This window comes from Cyrtonyx montezumae, unplaced genomic scaffold (assembly GCF_038088225.1).
Source record: "Cyrtonyx montezumae isolate F1298 unplaced genomic scaffold, pur_monq_1.0 scaffold_4, whole genome shotgun sequence".
Classification (NCBI taxonomy): domain Eukaryota; kingdom Metazoa; phylum Chordata; class Aves; order Galliformes; family Odontophoridae; genus Cyrtonyx; species Cyrtonyx montezumae.
In genome coordinates this window covers 25,067,337-25,087,793 of record NW_027072045.1, presented here as the reverse complement: position 1 = coordinate 25,087,793, position 20,457 = coordinate 25,067,337, and the positions used below count along the sequence as shown (strand labels likewise).

Genomic DNA, 20,457 nt, shown 5'->3' with positions numbered 1-20,457 from the left:
CTAGGCCAGAAATATGTGAATTTCAAATTTCGTTGGGAGCATAAGTATGATGCTCAAATACAGTGTTTTCAAGCTTTTCCTTTTTTTTTTTTCTTCCTTTCCTTCCAAAAGATCAAAGTCAATATCATGATAGGTGTGGTACATGCTAGAAAAATACATTCTTTAGAGTAAGATTTCTACAGTAATTCAATCATAATGCAAGTAGTTCTAAGTTATCACAAAATCCTGGTCAAAATAGTAAAAAGTAGAAGCAGTGAGGGAAGAGCAAGTAAAACATCTCAAAGCCAATAGTAAGTGCTTTGAAGGATTTGTTAACTACAAAGTAGTTAAATATGCTTCTTTGGGTGAAATACTTCAGAAATATACTATTGGAAATGTGCTCATACATGCTTTCACATTGAAAACGTGTTTACAGTACCCTATACAGCCACAGAACTCATTCATGGGCCATTCTTTGATATGTGATGGCCCTGAGGCTCGTAGGGAACCCACAGCTGCCACCCTGGCTGGCCACCCCACGACAGTGGGGCTCTTCCGTCACCCCACAGCTATACACCCAGCACAGGCAATGGCAGGGCTGGATCAGTGCTGGCATGCAGGTGTCTGAAATCCAATTCTTGCTCTGGGAGGAAATGAGAAAACCATTTGTGGGAGTCTGTACAGCACACACCATTTTAGCTGAGGGTCCTCCCCTGAGTCACCACCTCTACTTACACGATGCTGCCAGCCACTGACAGTACCACAGAGATTCTGCAAAATGCTGCAGTCCAGAGATGATCTGCTCTAACATAAGCAGTGCTGAAGTGCCAACTAATGGACAAGCAGTGGTTCCTGAAGCCCTTGAGAGTAGCTCAGAATTCAGAGTACAAAGGTGGCACTGCCTCTCTGACAAGACAATTACACATTTTTCAGCACAGTTAGTCAAATGCATCCAAGAAACCTCCAAATATATTTGTGCCCAAATGGGTGCAGACGTTTTTTAACACATGTACATATGCAGTTCTTAACTTTGTGTAAAGTATTGTGGCAGCCTCATTGAACATTTGTCTCTTTAAGAGCCACATAAAAGTTTTACTCTATGGCTGCATTTAATTCAGTCAATTAGCATTTCTGAAAAAAACAAATTTGATCATTACTCTGCATAAGAAATTTGGCTACCACAAACTGCAAGTTACCTTCCCCCAACCCAAAGCACACAGGTAATTAAGTTGCTACAGTATTTGCCACTTCATTCGCAGTACATATTTACTGCAGTATTTCCCCAAACAATCCCTGCCATGTTTCAGTGGAAATACAGGAATGTGATTATCAACAAAGTTTGTATGGAAATGACTCAGATAAATTCATGAAAATACGTGCCCTTGCACTCACACGTCCATTCATAGTAAAATCTAATGGGGATTCTTGGAAAGAGACAAAAAAGCTATCAATACCACAGACATACAAGAAATAAGATATATGTATTTCAAACTGTATTGACAGGACCTAACATTTTAAAATTATTTCTTTTATTTATTCCAGTGCCTTGGAAAAAAGCCAGGCTGAGAGCAGCTGAAAAACAGTTCTTTCCCTTAGATTTTCTAACTGTGTTATAATGCTCTTTGTGGACTGTGTTACATGTAGGGATAATTCACAGTATTTCAAAAATATTAATCTTTGCTTTTGGCGTTTCTGTATTTATTTTTTCAAGCAACTTGGTTTTGACCTGTCTCCCTTAATTCTATATAAATGAAAGAATTTCTCCCTTTAATGCCCTTTAAATCAAATCACATTGAATATACATCAGTACTTATTTTAAAGCCATAGTGTAGTTTTCCTTCCTCTATCTTTAATTACATAAAATGCTTTCTTTTTTGTATCTGTTGTGAACAATTAAGAGCTTGTGCCAATGTTTTCAGCAATTAAAAAACATCTCACTCATGCAAAGTTAAGACCTTTAAGAACAGAACCCCTTATGATGTCATATGAGAATATGAAGGTGATTCATGATGACATATTTTCCTAGCTCCAATACTTCCTGAAAGAAAATGTCAAGAGCTATGATGATATGTATTTGCTGCAGGAGATAAGATGAAAAGACGATAACTGTCACCTCCCACCAAACCTGAAGGTATCATTAGAGTTGCTACACAAGTTTGTGCTGATGTGGTTAAGCATTTGTCCCTATTTCCAACATAAATCCCACGGGTTTATACTCACCTGTAAAAATGCAATCTGAACTAAAACATGTCATACTACCTTGAGTAGGAAAAAAAGCTATAGACTTACCGTTTTAAATTAAAGAAAAAAAGTGAAGAACAAGAAAAAAATGCTGAAGTAATACATTCATTTGAGTTTTAATAAAACTCAGTCAACTGAGTTCATAAAGTTCAAAATAGAATCACATAAGAAGCATGCTGATCCAGTTTCTCTTTAGAAAAAAATATTCAAATGTCTCGAACAACAGATTACTTTAAGTGGATACATACAAAACATTTCATAGTTTGTGAATGCATATATATGTATGCATATATATCCATAACGTTGCAACAGCATGTACTTCTGATATATTGAGCAGCTTGAATATCATTATGCCTGGTGGACAGAATATTGCAGCTGCTAAAATACTGTGTCCTGACTGTATTCTTGTTGACTTAGTACTTCAGCAATAGTAGGATAAAGCACCTCACCTCTCAAATTAAATTCTTGAGATTGTGAAGGACTTACTTTATGGATAAGATCTTTCAACAGATAATTTATGCAAGAGCCATAGAGATCCTATCTGGAAAGAACATTTGTTCCAAATAAATATACAAAAGGCACAGACAGGAAAGGAGAAGTAGAAGTTGAATGAGACATCTTAAATGCCAATTTTCCTTTTAGTTTAGGGCTCAGACTTGGCAGGACGTTGGTTTGCCTTGATATAGAAATTTGACATTAAAAGAGATGTTCTCATTTCGTATAGGAAAATCCTGAAGTTCTTTTTCACTTTCCATGAAAAATGCCACCAACCAAAATGCCCCTAACAACAACAGAAACAACAGAGCACCACCATTCCGGTCAGGAAATGAACTAAATGGCAATTAAACAGTACAGCGTATAAGCAAATGCTATAAACGTATATTTCCTATTTTCCATCCATGATTGAGGGACTATTCTGTTCACCCGAGACTGGAAACAGTGGTGTAGGATTACTCACTTACCTAACCAAGATACATCAAAGGAGAAAAGTTTATATACGTTATTAGAGATGTAAGATTTTATATGGAGAGATGCGTGATTGGCTACTCTCTAACCATTCTTTTTTTTTTTCTAATTATCACAGATAATTTCTGAATTTATATGTCTTTCTGTCTGTTTAAAAACAGACTTACCAAGAAATCTCTTCGTGTAGACAATGGACTTGGGCTAACTTCAAAATGCAACATTTTTATTACTCATACAGATTTACCATGCCTTTAATTCCACAAAGTAGAGAACTTTAAGCCCCTTAAAAAGTTCACTACAACTAACAGGACCACAGAAATACTGGAAGTTGTAGATGGGATCTATGATTTTATTCATCTGGTTGGTATCTAGAACTGAATAGCTTTAAAACTAAACCAATAATATTCTCTATGCATTGCTTTCTCCTTTCCTTTAAATCTCTTGAACCAAAACTCAGATCAAATATTTTCAGAACTATCCTTCAACAAGAAGGATGTCAAGCCTAAATTTTGAATTTTTCATTCTTTTCCATTTTTAAAATGGAAAAGTCTATTGGCACACTATGAACATATTCAATTAAATCATTTTAATTTATTTTACCATCAGATTTCCCACAAAACTACACATTTTGAATAAGAAACAATATATCCTGGAGTAGTACCTGATACTGATGTAATCAGTGATTGCTTTGGCTTGGTCAAGGCTGAAGACACCCACGTTACCACTTCTTTCTGACTCAGTTTCTCCTACTCCAGCCATCGCTTTTCCAAGTTCCTTTATGTTATCTTCTAAGGTCAGATGTCTGTCTGTAAAGCAATTTCAAGGAACAAAAAAAACACATTACAAACGTAATAGAAAGCTTTTAAGCATATTCTGAATTGTATGGGCCATGTGAAAACTTAAAAATTAACAGCAACTATTTTTGCCTGTTGCCACTATTCTCATCAATAAATGAATTAAAATTCCATCACAAAATTAAGTCCTCATAATGGATGTTTAAGATGTAAGAGGTTGGTCTTTTATGTACACAGAGATAACCGCAGATAGATTAGTATGTAAATTCAAGATGCAAGTACTACAATATTGTAACATTCTTTAAAAGTAACTACTGTTTTTGTACTGTAAAATATTTTTCTTCTGAACATATTCCTTCCAGTATAAAACAGTAATATAGGAATAGATTATTTAAGAGGGTAGTGAATTTTTGAATACTTACAGTCGTAATTCATTAAACATGAATATGCAAAATCTTCATGCACCTCTCAAAATAGATAATTACCTCATAGTTTTAACTTGAAAATCAAAACCAAAATCTAAAACACTGTTGAACTAAAATTTATATTCTTTTTATAAACTGCCTGAATAAAAATCTTGAAATACATCAGTGCTTGCTGATGCTTCTGTTTAAAGGATTCTTTTTTCTAATTTGTGTACGGTGTGTGCCGTCACTAGAAAAACTGTAAAGTTCAAAGAAAAAAATAAGTTACAAACACAATTTACTGGTTATTTTAGATCTAAAACATCTAGAATAGAAGATGGGGAAATGTCCACCAGTGGTGAAACAGATTTATTTTCCTTACTGCTTTAATTCTCTACTGATGTGCTCCCTGGTCCTTCGTACAGAAAACAAAAATCTTACAAGATTCTGGTCTTTATAGTTTTGCCCTTTGGCGGTGCAGCAATCAAAACCCAGAAAATTTCACCTCAGTTTTCATTAACAGAGGTAGCAGACTATAACTAGAAGGAAATACAGAGAATGTGAAGGAAATGGAAGCTGAGTCATGGGAAATGAGAAAAAGAACCAGAACTAACACAATTAGTGGAGAAGTAAAGCCAGGTAACAAGACCATGAGATGTCACAACACATAGGCCCAGATCTTTTCCCTAGCTAGTTAAAATCTTTTCTTTCTTTGCACAACTGATTTTCAGGCCCAACTGCTTCTCTTAGGAAAACTTTCACAACACATCTGTGAAGGAAGGAGTACTTTATCCTCAGTGTAGAAGGTAGACCAAATCAAGTAAGTAGTTCATCTGGGTCCAGTTTTCAGTCCCTATCCTGTTCCTCTTTCTCTATAAGAAACCCTTGTAAAGGCAGCTAAGATCCCTTGGATCTCAAACTTTCTCTTCAGCCAAGCAACCAAAGTCTGTGAGTTTCTAAACATCAGTTTTCCTTTCTCTGTTACCAGACTTAAATGAATTTCCACTACCTTCCTTGTATATAACCATTCTTTCCGTTCCATGCTATTACGTTCAAATGAGCTTAAATTTCCAGGCTGCTTGAGTACATTGTAGAAAAGAGAAAGAAAATGGCCATTAATATAGACAGCATTAGCATTTTGTTATTAGTTGCACCAAATGAGAACTGTAAACACAAGGAAACTCATCTCAGCCCTGGCTGGCCTACAGTATACTTTGTAGGATAGATTATTTGCAGAAATTTTCTGAGAAAAAAAATTATTAGAAGCCTCATGTAAGCATTTACAAACTGCATTTTCTTTCCCTAGAATCCAAGTATCTTAGCTAAATATGAATGGATTTTCTGAGGCTAGTCAAAACCAAATTCACATGCCAAACCTTTACACTTTGAACTGTAGGAGTATTGGAGCTGTTTGGGAAAACGAACAAACAAATGAATACATACGTAACCAATTTCAAAATAACTCATTAGTTTTTTGGGAAGCCTCAGTCTTGTCTTGAAGACTGTTTAACTGCTTTGAGGCAGCCATTGCCATGGATAATTTCAGCTCAGAGACTTAAAGATTTGCCAGACTAAAGATCCTGAAAAATGTCAGTCATCTTTAATAATCCATTGTGTTACCAGCCAGTCTAGTACACACGCAATACAGTCTCATAAAACTAATTTGTGACATGTTTCCATTCTTCTCCATTGTTATATTAATACAGTTAGCACATGTTAAGATACTTTCTCATTGGAGACAGGAAGGACAACTGGAATTCCAATGATCATAAAGCATATACATATTCTGTCAAAATTCCAAGAACGAAAAGGTCCTTGAATCAGACTACAATGGAAGAGTATAACAATTATTAAGGGCTTGATTTTAAATATTCATCTTTACTTTGAATGGATCCACGGAGTCCTTTCACTTTTCCTTTGGGATGGACTCTTCTCAACATAATCACCTTCAAAGTGAATGTAAAGTAAGTGCTGTGATCTCAGAAAAAGGGGTTTTGAGAGGAAGCTGCTACATTTTTTTTCTGGCTATTTCATTCCCACCAGACCCAAGATACAGGCTTTTTTGCAAATTTTCCTCACAGCCACAAGAGCTGAAAGTCCTTCCACTGTAATTTTTCAACTTCAGCAATGATGACAGCATACTTCCTTCATCATTCTTTAGTTATCCCATATGTTTTGTGCCCTAAGTGCAGAATTTGCCATATAGAAGGCTGCCTGAGAGTTGACCTCCAAGGATAAAATACATATTATTCACCTGGTGTAATTCTAGAGCACGTACTGAATATCTCAAACAGCAGAGAAATGTGCCCAAGGCTACGGTGAGTCAGTCACTGAGAGAGCTGGAACTGGAACTCAGATGTTCCTTGCTCTCACTCTACAGTAATTATTGTTTATTTTAACAAGCCAACAATGAGGTCTTTTCAGGACCTTTCCCTTTTATAGCACATACCACACAAAGCTTGAGGTACATTCTGCTCAACAGAATACAGCCCTCTCAAAGTTTAATATCTTTCCAAGAGAATTATTATCAAGTACATGGTACAGTATTCAAGAGGAAAACAAATCATTTTACAATTAATTGCAATTAAAAAACACTTGATTAAAATGATTGGAAAGTATTCTTACCTTCTACTTCAGGTGTACTTATTTTATAACTTTTAGTTATACTTACCACGGAGGCTCTCCAACAGGAAGTTTAAGAGATCCATGAAGCATGACAGCTGCGTAAGACTGAAATTCATTTCTTTAGCCCAACAAAATCCCGCAGTATAATAATCTAACAAAATAACTTCCTTCAAAGATGTTTTTAATTGTTTAAAATTCAGAAACTCCTCCAGCTTTCTGAAAGAGATATCAGAGTAAAAGAATGGAGTTTCTACTTCTAAAATTTCAAAATTCAAACTTAATAAGTAAATGAGCACCTATAGGTTTCAACAGACACTAATTAAATGTTAAGATACGATTAATGAAACAAAACTAAGAGATTCACATAAAGCAAATCAGATGCAAGGAAAGTGCACACAAAAAGAAAAGTGTTCGTTGAAGAGGTTTGGTGAGTGAAAGGACACAATCAGTCACACACTCCTTTCTAAGGTAAGTTTACAGTATTAAAAAGACCTTGTTTCCCTTTATTCACTATTTCTCATGCAGATTGGGAAGACAAAATAATATTTTAAAAGTAAGGTAAATAATATAAAACTACTAAAAGCATCTAACCTACTTAGAAATGTATACTCAATTTTTGTAATTGTCAAGGCATTTAGGAAGGGTCTCATTCTATTTTTCTGGTAAACTATGGAAATTTCTCCACTTACTTAAAAAAGTAACGATTAGAGAAAAATAGAGACCATGCTGCTATTGACAGATTTATGTTACTCTGTCCAAACACTGAATTAACTATGTCTTTTCTAATAACTATATGCCTTTTTCCACATGAAGAGATTATAGAGGATCAGGGCTAGGACTTTAGTTTGCAATTCTTTCAGTGTAGCTTTAGCTATGTCTCAGATAGTGAAGTTTTATGTTAGAGCAGCCCTTGGTTTCTTAGCAATACCTGACAACACAGGTGCCAGCTATGATCACAGTTTCTCCTACCCTGTAAAACTTGTTTTCTTTCCTGCTTCTCATTCCTTCCTAAAACAGCATTAATCTCAGACCTACTAATAAAGAACTGAGTTTTTCAGGGTTTTTACTAGGCCAGTAGAGATATGCTGTCAAATAAATGACTTTTGTTGCTGCTGTTTTTTAATTAAAGCCTGAATAGCTAAGAAAGTAAAGCATATAATCCAATCAGTTTTCTTTAAAACCATGTATTCTTTTGTTCTGCATAACAAATTTGTACGGCTGTACACATGCAAGCTGGTTAAAAACACTTAACTATGTACTGAAATAGAAGTGGAACGTGGCCAGCTGAACTTTCCAAGGTTTGAAAGAGTCCATATCCTCTCTTTCTGAAGCTTCTGCCAACTCTGTGTTTTCATAATCAGAGCTTCTCAGGGATTTAGATCTTCTGTGATGCTGCTAACAATGCCAGAACTCATCTTTTCAACATTCTGCAAGGCATGTCACTGACTACAGTATCTATAACTGTTTGGGAAATTATGGGTGATTTAGATTTCTTAGTTACATAGATTGCTATTTCTTTCTCCATGGAAAGCTCTCAAGTCCTACGGAGTATAAAACTCCAAGATATGGGAACACAAGACTTCAAAAACCTCATACTAAATCACATAATATTTTCTGATTTTCCAGTCTTAGTTGCTGTCTCCAAATTATAGAATGGTAAGCTGACAAAGTTTCAGTTCTGATGTTAAAGACTACATTAAATACCCCTGGAATACCCCTTTCCGTTCAATGCAGTACAAACTTTATGATTCACTGGTACAGTGTATATAAATAAATACAAATCTTCATGTGATCAGCTGAGACAAAAAAAGGAACATATGATCTTTTAATGCTTTCCTTTTTAATCTTAATGAGAAATTTTCAAAATAATTTGTGCCACTGAGTCTATTTTAGTCTCCTGTGAGTTGTATGCTTCAGCCTTCTTTGACGTAATGGGTCATCAGACAAGAGAAAATAATAAATGAAAAAAAATCTTATTATTTAAAGGGAAAAATATTTTTCCAGTTTGCTTAAAAAGATATTATCAGGTAGAAATTTTTCTTTCCTTAAAACAGAGAAATATTATATTTCAAGAATAATATTTTAATCTCTCAAATATTCTATGTATTCAGAAAGACAGTGCTGGTTCTGTTTTGCTTTGTTCTTTCCCCTAAAAACAGTTAAGAATACCAGCCCTTTGCTTTTAATTCATTAAGAATTTACCCATGGAGACAAACGCTCCTGAATTATTTGGGCACTTCTGGAAATCACATCCTAAAAATATACGTGTAAGGTTTCAAGCTGAACTTAGGGCCTCCTAAATTTAGCTCCTACTGAGCATTAATAAGAAGAGAGAGTGTTGCTACAGTGAAGACAACATGGGCTTACTTCAGAAGTCTTTGGCTGCCTCCTATTTCCCCAGTGTACCATAACAGCTACCTACCTCTTAAAATTCCCATTCTAAACTTCTGAAACCTTTCTGATTTTTTCAGTAGCTCACATTAAAGTGTCCTAAATACTTCAGCAAAAGGCTTAACCAAGGGAGACTGATGGAAAAGCTCGGTATTGGCCTGTGCTTATTTACATCTTAGTATTTCATTTACAGAATATTTAGTAGGAATGTAAACCCACAAACCCTATCAGTATGAAATATCTGTCAGTAAAAAAAAAAAAAAAAAAAAGAAAAATTGAAAGATGCAGGAAATACACAAAAACAAAACAGATCTGAGATTAATGACATTTCTTTTCACAGTTCACGAAACATTTAAAATCACAAATGATTTAAACTGAACACTTAATGTGGTAGCTATCACAAAATAAATCTCACAATTAGTTTACAAATTTTACTTTTTTTTATTTCACAAATTTTATTTCAGCTCTAGTATTGTTAAAGTTGGCACTTACTTTTCAACTCCTTCTACATTTTGTTCTGACAAAGCAGTAATTTGGGAAAGAGAAAGAAATGTATGATTAATAGTCTTCTGTCCACCTACAGCATCCTGATCCTGGTCTTCTTCCTACACACACATACATATATATGAGTATAATTTTGTAAGTTGTATTTAATTATGTCAGTAACTTATCTAAATAACATTTTGATTTTGAGGAAGTAGGCAAGGGATTAATTCAACGAATGCCAAAAACGTAACACAGCTATAATTATACGGCAGCAACAAAGTGCCCTAAAACATTTTCACTAGGCAGATTGTGCTAGGCAGATACATGGAAAATAGTATTTCTATCTAAAATTCATGTGAGAACGTAATTCAGTCTTGTGCTGATCACAATATGTCACTAACTTTTAAGTAAAAACAACAGAAATGTGAAGGTACAAAAAAGACCAGGAAACTAGATTTGATAGATAGTACAGTAACTAAATTTAAAACTCAATTTATGCTTCAGGTATGATGGGCACACATGCATGTTACCATACTGTTTGACCTTCCCTCTGTACTTCTTGATGGCAGTTTGGGAATTTACTGTCCACATTTGCTCTTCCCTTAAACCAAGGAAGTCCAATATATTTACTACAACAGAATGATGCATATGGAAGATCTGAGAGTAATGTTTCATAGAAGGTCTGTCTATCTGCAGAACAGAAAGCAGTTCCTTGTAGGAAATACAGTGGTGTGAATGGTACCTTGGGTAACAAACTCATCGTGAAAAAACGATGCAGTGATCTTCTAACAAAAAATTTCATGATACTTTACATAGTGAGTATCAGTCGCCAAAATCACTTAGTCATGGACTTGGGTAAGAATTCTATGAAACATATAATAACACTGGGAAAAAATAACTGTTTTACTATATAGCATTTAGGTAATGGAATGAGGCGTCAAAGCACTTAATAAAATCATCTATATTCAAAGCTACATTTGACATCTATTTACTGGACAATCTCTAGGCTGTTAAAGTGACATGCTGCTGACAATGATTATCACTAGTTATTTAAAGAAGAACCAATTATACTCTGACACAATCCTAGCAAAGCTTAACACTATGTATAGCACCACTTTATCAACTTTAACTAAGTCCTGCTGAGATTTGAATAGTGTATAAAAGGAAGACAACCCAAAAGTGTTCTCAAGTTTTAAGGAGGAACTGCTAAGTGAAATGACTTTTCACTAGATGCTTTTATCCAAGCTGGGCTTATTACCAGTCTACATAGGTGGACAAATAGAGGAGTGAAAAATTTAGCTGTAACACTGAGCACAAAGAGTAGAGGTCAACAGTTTGCAACCTGCCTGGATGTAGCTTACAAGACTGGGTAAAAAGCCAAAATTATTAACTCATAGGAAGTACATCTTCGCGCCTATGGGGCTTTACAGAAGCACAGCAAAATGAAGCCTGAACAACATTTCTACATCAGCTTGAGAAACAATTGGAAGATTTTCCAACATGAGTTTATTTTAGATTGAAAGCATTGTTCTGGGCTAATCATAAACTAAATGTAGCATTGGTCAAGGAGAGCCCCCAAATAAAGCTACACTACTCCCCCTGCTGCTGCTCAGCTGCAAAATATACCTAAAACTGTGGGACAAGCTGAATTACATTGAAGACTGATGAAGTAAGACTGAGAGCAACCAACATGAGATTTTCTGGACAGTCTAGTTTTTCTCTCTAATTAAGCACGAGTACTTTCCCATGCACTTTAATATTAAAAATTATCATTTCTAACTGCAAAGAAGCTGTCTCAGATACAATGTCTCATGAGAACAACAAGAACCAAGGAAGGCTTCCTTCAGACAGTTAGGAGCACGGCATTAGTTCGTATTTATTAGCAATAGTTCATGCTGTATAAAAATCAACACTTCTGCAGTTAAGCTTCAGTTATAGCAATTTTACTATGTGACCCAGCTAGGAAAACATGAATAAATAGCTCAAGCTGGTAACATTATACATTTATTGAAAGATTTTTTTAAATAATTAGGAAAAATAGGAATGCTGTACTGAAGTGACTGCTGGTGTTACAAACCCATTGAAAATGGATATTTTTGGAAGCAGCGAGAGCAGAACTAAAAGAATAACTGATACTGATTCTTTGGAAATTGAATTTATACAAGTTCATCTCTTTCTCTCAGGATGCTCAATTTATTGAATACTATACTATCTCACACCACTATATAAACAGCATATGGTTCACTGGTTGGTCAGTTAAAATCTTACTGACCAAGATGTTGTTACTTCACAGGTACCATCCCAGAGGAAAGATGATGCATTTGGTACTATTAAAGAGAGAAAAGTTTAAGGAAGTCCAAGGCACAGTGTTTCTGTTCTCATCATCTTCCAGCCTCTCATCCATGGCTATTTGCCAGGTGTGGGCAGAGGGGACAAGAGGACTGGAGGACTGAGCAAGGAGAAAGGTGTTTCCAACCCCTGCACACTATGTCCCTTACATTCAAGGCCACAGTTGTAGCCCAGTAGTAGAAGCCCACCAGAAGTCTTTTTTTTTTCCTGCCTCCCAGTTTTTATGTTTGTGCTCTAAGCAACAGGTTAGTAGGCAAAAAGTTGAATACTCTAGAAAAAAACAAATTGTATTTCCAGAATCTAAACAAATTACTCCTCAGTTTTTCTTGAAAGGCAACAGGCCACGTTCATCATTTCAGAAAATGCTTGTCCAAAAAGTAATTTCCTCCTGCCTGCAGCAAGCAGCTGGCTTACTACAGCATGAAGCTTTCTCACCTACATGAGATCAATAGGCTATGCACACTTAACATGCTATCACTAAGGCTCATCTCATTCTCTGAATTACAAATAACAAAAAGGAAAATTTGCTCAAGTCTTAGTATATGCTGTTGTATTGTAACAACATATGAACTACGTAAGATTTCAAAAAACATTTTTCAAAAACCCACATACACTGTACACAGTCTGCAACAGTTTCTTTCAAAACATTATAAGAGTATAGCCTGGGAGACCAACAAAAGCTTGTAGTTTAAACTTAAGAAAGACTCGAGTTACTGTAGCTCAGTATTGCAGATGAAGCTGTTCAATCTGCACATCAAAATCTATCAGTTAACATGGCAAGGTAAAAGCTCACTCTACATTTCATCAACTACTGTCTTTAACTATTCTACAGCAACAACGTCCCTCCCTACCCCCAAGAACTAAATTTGCGTCACAGCTGTCCATAGTTAAGTGCACACATCAGGTAATATGAGAAACAGTTCTATGTGACTGGTAAGCAACTGTAGGAGAGAATTCACAGTATTTAGAAGATGAAAATTGGTAAGTGTCTCTGTAATAAAAATAAATTTATATATAAAAGTAGTTAAATTCCACAAATGACCCAGTATTGATGGAAAAATTCTTCAGGGGCAGAACCTCATCCCCACTGAAAGTTTACCACCATTGTGATAAAATAGTGCTTTGCCTCTCGATGGCTGCCTTTAACCACCACTGAAAAACCAAATGGATAATAGTTTTTTTGTTTTGGTTTGGTTTTTTGCATGTTCACTGATGTGATGATGAATTTACCTTTCTTTTTAATGTTAATGACTGAGACTGACTGAGATAATTCAAGGTGATTTCATTCTGGTAACACTATGCTCGAGTTGGGGGGGGGGGGGGGGGGAAACAACCCAAACTGCCATTATATACTGTCAGCAAAAGACTTAACCTATTTAAATACAGACTGCTACAAGAGAATTATTTGTTCCCTTTATGCTTTGTTTTCCTTCAAATAATGTCTAGCTGTTCTGAATGTATAATGTATTTTCTGGCTGTTCAATATGTCACTCCAAGTGCTTTGGGCACCTCTTGTCAACATCATCAAATCAAAGCACCACATCGGTTATTTTGAAACAAAAGAACAAGATCCTCCTTGAATTCCTCAGCCAATGTTTACAAATCACTGTGAAACAGAAAATAATAACAGAAGAGTGATAAATAGCAAGCTTTGTGTTTGGGTGGGGAAGAAATCTAAAAATAACCACTCCAGCATCTGCACTTATGGTGAGAGCCTCTCCAGAGCGCTAAGACACTGAAACACAAAAATGAAAATTAGCAGTAGAGTTCCTGAAAGAAAGAAAGCTTGTCCCTTGGGATGAGACCCCTGCTCTGGCTGAAGATGTTAGTTATTTGCATCTGTTTGAAAATACAATATGCTGTGCAAAATCTTGACATTCAAAAATATATTCACCAAGGAAGGGCTTGCCAGTTCTCTCAAATTATATCAGCTACCTGAAGCGTAAGGAACAAGATCCTCCTGCCCTCACCCCGGGGAAATGAAACTGGACTTTTACTCTCTGCTGCAGCAGACTGAGAGTTTCCAGTACTGAGCGGGTTCATTTAAAGCTGGCTCAGCTACCTCAGCCTGAGTGATACTGCTGACAGCAGTACAGATGTATCCTGAAACAGTGTTCCATATCAGTTTCAACTTTAATCAAAATGGGAATAAAAAAAAAAACAGCAACACAGGCTGTTATTTGTATTATTATATGCATTTTGTTATCAAGCTGTCAAATACTTCAGCAGAAGCATAAAATCTTGAAGCTGTCTACCTAAATAGTTAAGGCAGAAACAGAAATGCAGTCACTGTTCCTGTATGTTTAAAAACATCAACAAAAACACACAAAAACCACCGCTGACAAAACAAAGAAACAAACCACTTGTCTGCTCCCACAATGGAAAGTTAATATCAATAGTTCTATTTTAGTCACAGCATTTATTCTTGTTGTCAAACAAATTGGGAAATACATGATAGCATCACTAATTTCAACTGCATTCCAAAGAGAAATGGGCAGATATGCCAAATGCAAAATAAATAAATAAATAAAAGCTATATGGAAGGACCACTCTAAACAACAGAGGCTGATGCTGTCCTCTTAATAACAAAATACATTTAAAAAAACACGTGCAATCCAAACGCCCAGGTATACGGGTGACCAAGTTTACTGTGGCATTAGACTTACATGATGTTTTCACTGCTGCAGACTACTAAATGGAAAAAAATAATTAATAGCCATTATTTTAAAAAAAAGCAGAAGCAGGAACTGCTGAGATCAGCATTCAGATTTTTTTAATATGCTTTCTGCTGAAGCCTGAGCAGTTATAAAAATATTTTAATTCACAAGGAATTTTCTCAAGATTTAAGAGACAAATATATTGCATGCACCAGTACAGGCTGGGTGACGACCTGCTGGAGAGGAGCTCTGTAGAGAGGGACTTGAGTGTCCTGGTGGATGACAGGTTGACCATGAGCCAGCAGTGTGCTCTCGCAGCCAACAGGGACAATGGCATTCTGGGATGCATTAAAAAGAGCGTGGCCAGCAGGTCAAAGGAGGTGATCCTCCCCCTCTACTCTACCTTGGTAGAGTAGGAGTACTGTGTCCAGTTCTGGGCTCTCCATTATAAAAAAGACAGGGATCTCTTGGAAAGAGTCCAGTGCAGGGCCACAAAGATGGTGAAGGGCCTGGAGGATCTCCCCTATGAAGAAAGGCTAAGTGAACTGGGTCTCTTTAGCCTTGAGAAAAGAAGACAGAGGGGACCTGATCCAGGATTATAAATATCTGAGGCGTGAGGGACAAAGTGGTGAGGCCAGACTCTTTTCAGCAGTGTGTGGAGACAGGACCAGGGGGAACAGACAGAAACTGCGGCACAGGAGATTCCACACGACTGTGTGCAAGAACTTCTTTATGGTGAGGGTGATGGAGCACTGGCACAGCCTGCCCAGGGGGGTTGTGGAGTCTCCTTCTCTGGAGATATTCAAGACCCGCCTGGATGCCTACCTATGGGACCTCATATAGGGAACTGCTTTGGCAGGGGGGGTGGACTCTACGATCTCTTGAGGTTCCTTCCAACCCCTATGATAACAGGGATAGAAAATAACATGTTTGCTGCGGCTTACGTATAGAACGTTCCAGCTTCAGCCAAAATGGAAAGAGATATCATAATGGTAATAATAAGAACACACAAATCCACAGAGTTTGCAATAAAAATAAGTCTCGGGATAGCAGGAATTATCAGAAAGGTATACTATCATGTATCACACAAACTCCAGTACATAAGGCACAAAAAAAAAATCCTACAGAGAATCCTCTGTAAAGACATGAATAAAGAGGAAAACGTCACTTGTTGCATAATTTCAGAGCAGCCTTTGGACAGCCTGTCCTTTCCCACACCGCACACCCTGCGGCCTTTCGCTCGGGTCTGTCTGACTGCATCACCCATTGTTATGGTGCCCCGAACAGCCACAACCTTTACAGACAGCATTAATAGAAAGAACAGTGAGAACTGTATTATATTTCTCATACAGCGTTAAGAGTAACGCATTCTTTGTGGAAAAGGACTGATTTCTTTCAGAAACCGAAATATTCAGCTTTTGTGGCAGCAGTTGCTATGGCAGCCTCGCGCCAACAGGTGCACACGCATTATGGCTGCGCCCAGGAAGGGCCCTGGCTGGTTCCGGACGGCTGGCCTTCTCTCTCCTATGTGCTCTTTCGTGACAAAGTCACGCAGAAACACACGCTCACACTGCCTTTATTTACCCTCGGAAAAGCATTCTAACGTCCGCCCTCTCTTTAAGCTCCCAGTTTAGCGAAGACACTTAAATTGAATTAAAAGACCAAGGGGAAGCGAGACAAGCGAAAGTGTGCCAACGCGCGGGGACTGCTGGATGAGGAGCGCGGGCGCTGCCCGCCTCGTGCCCCGCGGCTTGGTGAGGTGGCACACGGGGAGCGAGGGTACCTGCCCCGCCGCCGCCATGCCGCCGGGATCGGACTCGCCGTTGCTCAGGAAACGGGGCGGGCCCCGATGCTCCGCCCGCGCGATCCCGGCCTCTGCTGTCAGCCCGCCGGGCGCCATCTTAGCGCCCCGCCCCGGGGCTGCCGGCGGGACGCGGTGGGGTACTGTGTGGGAACCTCAGTCCAACCCGTGAGCGTTGTAGGTCGGCCGGTGTCAAGCAGCAGGCTTCTGCTGGGACCAGCATTGGCACTAGGCTCACACAGCCGTGTTTTACGCCTGAATTAGGAATGATATAGTAAGGGCACGATGACTTAAGGATTGAACTATTCATTAGGGTTCGCAGGAAAAAACGTTTAGAGTACCTCAGTATTCGTTGTTTCTCCTCTTTGCTCCATTCTGTCTTCTTAACTGCAGAGTACTAATAAACTAAGCTGGGCAGAAGCAGTTCTGTCAGGAGCAGCAACAGCTTAGAGTAACAGTGCTTAACCTGCACGACTGAATAAATCACTTGGTGGGTGAATGGTGATGAGAACAAAGAAAAACCCAACTTGGCAAAGTTTATGGATGTGCTGAGCAAGCTGCTATGACAAAGCCGTTTTTTTTTGCAGTGTCCCCACATAAATAAAGGAACCTTAGGATTTCTGCAGCTGCTGTGAGGACTGCTGCAGTTTCCAAGTATTCTTCCACTTTCTGAAGGTGATCATCATCGGTGTCTCACACCACACAAAACACCAAGCTCTGCACCCCACGTCACAAGAGCCTCAAACCTGCCCCATTACCCACCACAACTGATGTCTGAGATTCAACGCATGTGCAGCTCCTCTTCCTACTCAACAGTCTGACCGGTACTGACATGTGTACACCAACTGTGCTTGCAAAAGGACTCAAATCTGTTAGAAAGCATTTGAGAGAGCTGAATCCTGTGGTGTTTCATAGAATTATTCGTAGTATTCTAAAGAATTGCATAGCTCTGTGCAGAGCCCACACTGTGAATTCCTGCAATTTGTGCTATGTTCTGTAGCTGACAGCCATACAGCTGCAGTTACTTCTCCTTTTACTGTGCATATAAATCTAACCAAATAAGAACATTATTCAGAGCTGCAAGCACCACAAGCAGTAAGGTGTAAAAACTAGGGAAATAAATGTGATGTTTGGACGCAGTATAATGTGGTATGTGTTCATACTGATAATCTAGTCAGTAACAGGTAGATTTCGGATTTAATTCCACATTCCTATGGCATTGAAAATATGCACTGACTTCCACAGACATTTTTAATGTGAAAGATGTAGTGGCTTAAAACCCTTTAAAGGAACCAACTCCATTTCTCTTATTCAACATTCGAGGACTTAGCCTTGGAATATATTCTTTCTTACATACAACCCACACTGAGGAAGTTCATTGAAGCTGAGCGTTGATGGCAGCTCAGCACACATTTCCAGCAGTAAGCTCCTAAACTTCTTATTTTCAATTTAAATATTTAGATAGAATAAAAAAAGATTAGATATAGGGGAAAAAAAGACAAAGATTTCAAGAGTAGCTTAAGCTGTTCCTTCTAGTTTAAGATGACTCTTTTGTGTTTACAAAACCCACATTTATATGCAAGTTTGAGTACTTAAGGCAGCTCATTTTCATTTCCTTTAAATCCAGGACTTGCAAGTACAGAAGTAGTGGTCTTAAAAGTCTGATCTAGTCCTTTCCTCCCACATGTAGTCATGGTAGATCGCTATCAGTGACACTGCAGGTCAGAAGAGGAAAAGAAACTCTTCTGTGTAGCTGTGTTACATGAAAAAGTTCCCCAAAAGCGTCTGTTCCAGCATGTATAATTTAAACAGTCCATATTTGAAAGTCTGTCCTTACAAAGCATTACACAGTAAGAGCTCTTCTACTTATCTGAGGAGCAACCAGAGTTCAAGTTTCTGGGATTGTTTTGCCAAGGCTAGTAACACCCAGCACTGGAGTCAGAGGGTACAGCTTTCTTCCTCTTCCTTCCATCTTTGATTAAGCCTCTTCAGCTCACAGTGCCTGGGCCTATTATGGATAACCACATGGCCTACTTATACTCACCCCTGACAGGAGGTCGGCAAAGATTTTGTCTGGTCATTTTGCTAGTGATGCTGTGAAGCACGCTATCTTCCTACAAAGACCTTGTTCTTTCTCAGTTTATCAGGGAGCAGACTCACCTGGATCACAGAGTTCCACATCGGAAGAGGAGGAGAGGTCACAGCTGCACACTAAATACTACAGGGCTTTGCCAGTGATAGGCCATCTCCAGCTGGGGGGAAAACAAAAAACAACAAGCCAGCAATTGGACCAAGGCTCCAAAATACTCCACTAAGTCCCTCAAAGTTTTAATAAAATGGATTGTCTGATTTTATTTTATTTTTTTTACTTGTTTGCAAAAGCATTGGATTTCAGCAGAAGATGAAGTTTACGCAGAATTCAGGAAAATGAATGAAATTACAGAAGACTTAAAACATGCAGTTTTTGCAAACTCCAAGCATATTCACACATCCTTGTGGTGATGGAGATCTTAAAAAAAAAATTTGTAGGGTGAGCGCCCCAAAAAAATAGTACCCACACAAAACAACGAAGGAAGACAGTATATTTTTGGGCTGATTATCCAGATAGTAGAAAGACAACCAGTAAATTAGGAAGGGCTCACCTGTCACTGATGGTCAAGGCTTACCTAGAACTCCACAGGAAAGACATCACCAACAAGAGATCCTTCCCCAGTGGTGGTCAGCCCCTAAATGGGGTCTGGGAGAGGTGGAGCCAGACTCCACCCCTTCCGGTCACACAGGTACATTGCCTTCACTTGTGCTCCTGTGGCTGACTCAGTGCTCACCTCAGGTGATCAATCAGTGGTTCAGGCTGTGATTCAACAGTTCCTATACAAATATTCAATTGCAAACACGTTTTCATACACTTTTAGTTAAGCATCACTAAGCACAGTAATTACATGTAGGCAAATTCAGGATGAAAAGCAGCTGGAAATTCCTATTGGGGCTTTGCTTGTTACATCAGACAGACACATAGCTCCCCTTGCTGCCACCTCTCATGACAACAGATTGCTTGAATTCTTGCTCTGTGAGACAGGGATCAAAAAACACAGGCATGCATGGAGATCTTGCACACAGTATTTGAGTTTGACTCCCTTGGTAAGAACTGGATAATTTCTGAAAGCAACAGTACATTAGTGTTACATGGCTCTTAATAATGAATCATGCGTTATTGTATATAGGTGCATTAACATGGCAATTAATCACCCTCTCCCGACTCCTTTATAACATCCATCAAAATATTTTATCCAGGGAACAGTATTCCCTCTAGGTAATGTTCTTCTGTTTTATATGCCATATATGTTCAGAAAAAAAAATTCAGGGCATGATTATGTACTAGAAAAAAGAAACGCATAAATCCTAGGTTGTCTGAGAAACTTGCTTTTAAAACCAAAAGGTAATTCTACCCTTTCTCAGGCAGCATCCAATTAAAGGAACTATGGCAACAACTGCAACAGGATAACTGCTTCTGTGTATCAGCAGAAGGATGGACAGAATTCTGAATTATTTAAGGAGAGAAACTGCTTGTGCTTCGTCAGTTTTCAATACAGTGTATCTCAGAGTCCCTCCCTCCCTACGTAATTAATATATAGGGGAAATATTCATGTGATTTGAAAGTGATTTTAAGAGACTTGTAAATTTAGTACTTGGCACAGCAGTAAGAAAGTGCAGGTTAAATTTAACAATTGCAATATGGGGAAGTAAAACACATGCTCTATCAGTGA

The 20,457-nt window shown here is 37.9% G+C and overlaps 1 protein-coding gene across 1 annotated transcript in view; it reads right to left on the bottom strand.

The window, feature by feature from the left end:
• CABCOCO1 (ciliary associated calcium binding coiled-coil 1) overlaps window positions 1-16,693 on the bottom strand; it is a 51,060-nt gene extending 34,367 nt beyond the window's left edge. The window contains exons 1-4 of the mRNA XM_065746538.1: window positions 16,676-16,693; window positions 9,893-10,005; window positions 7,056-7,225; window positions 3,848-3,992 (exon numbers count right to left, since the gene is read on the bottom strand). Of these exons, the coding sequence (XP_065602610.1) occupies window positions 3,848-3,992; window positions 7,056-7,225; window positions 9,893-10,005; window positions 16,676-16,693 (446 nt within the window). The remainder of the gene's footprint in view (window positions 1-3,847; window positions 3,993-7,055; window positions 7,226-9,892; window positions 10,006-16,675) is intronic.
• Window positions 16,694-20,457: the final 3,764 nt, after the last annotated feature.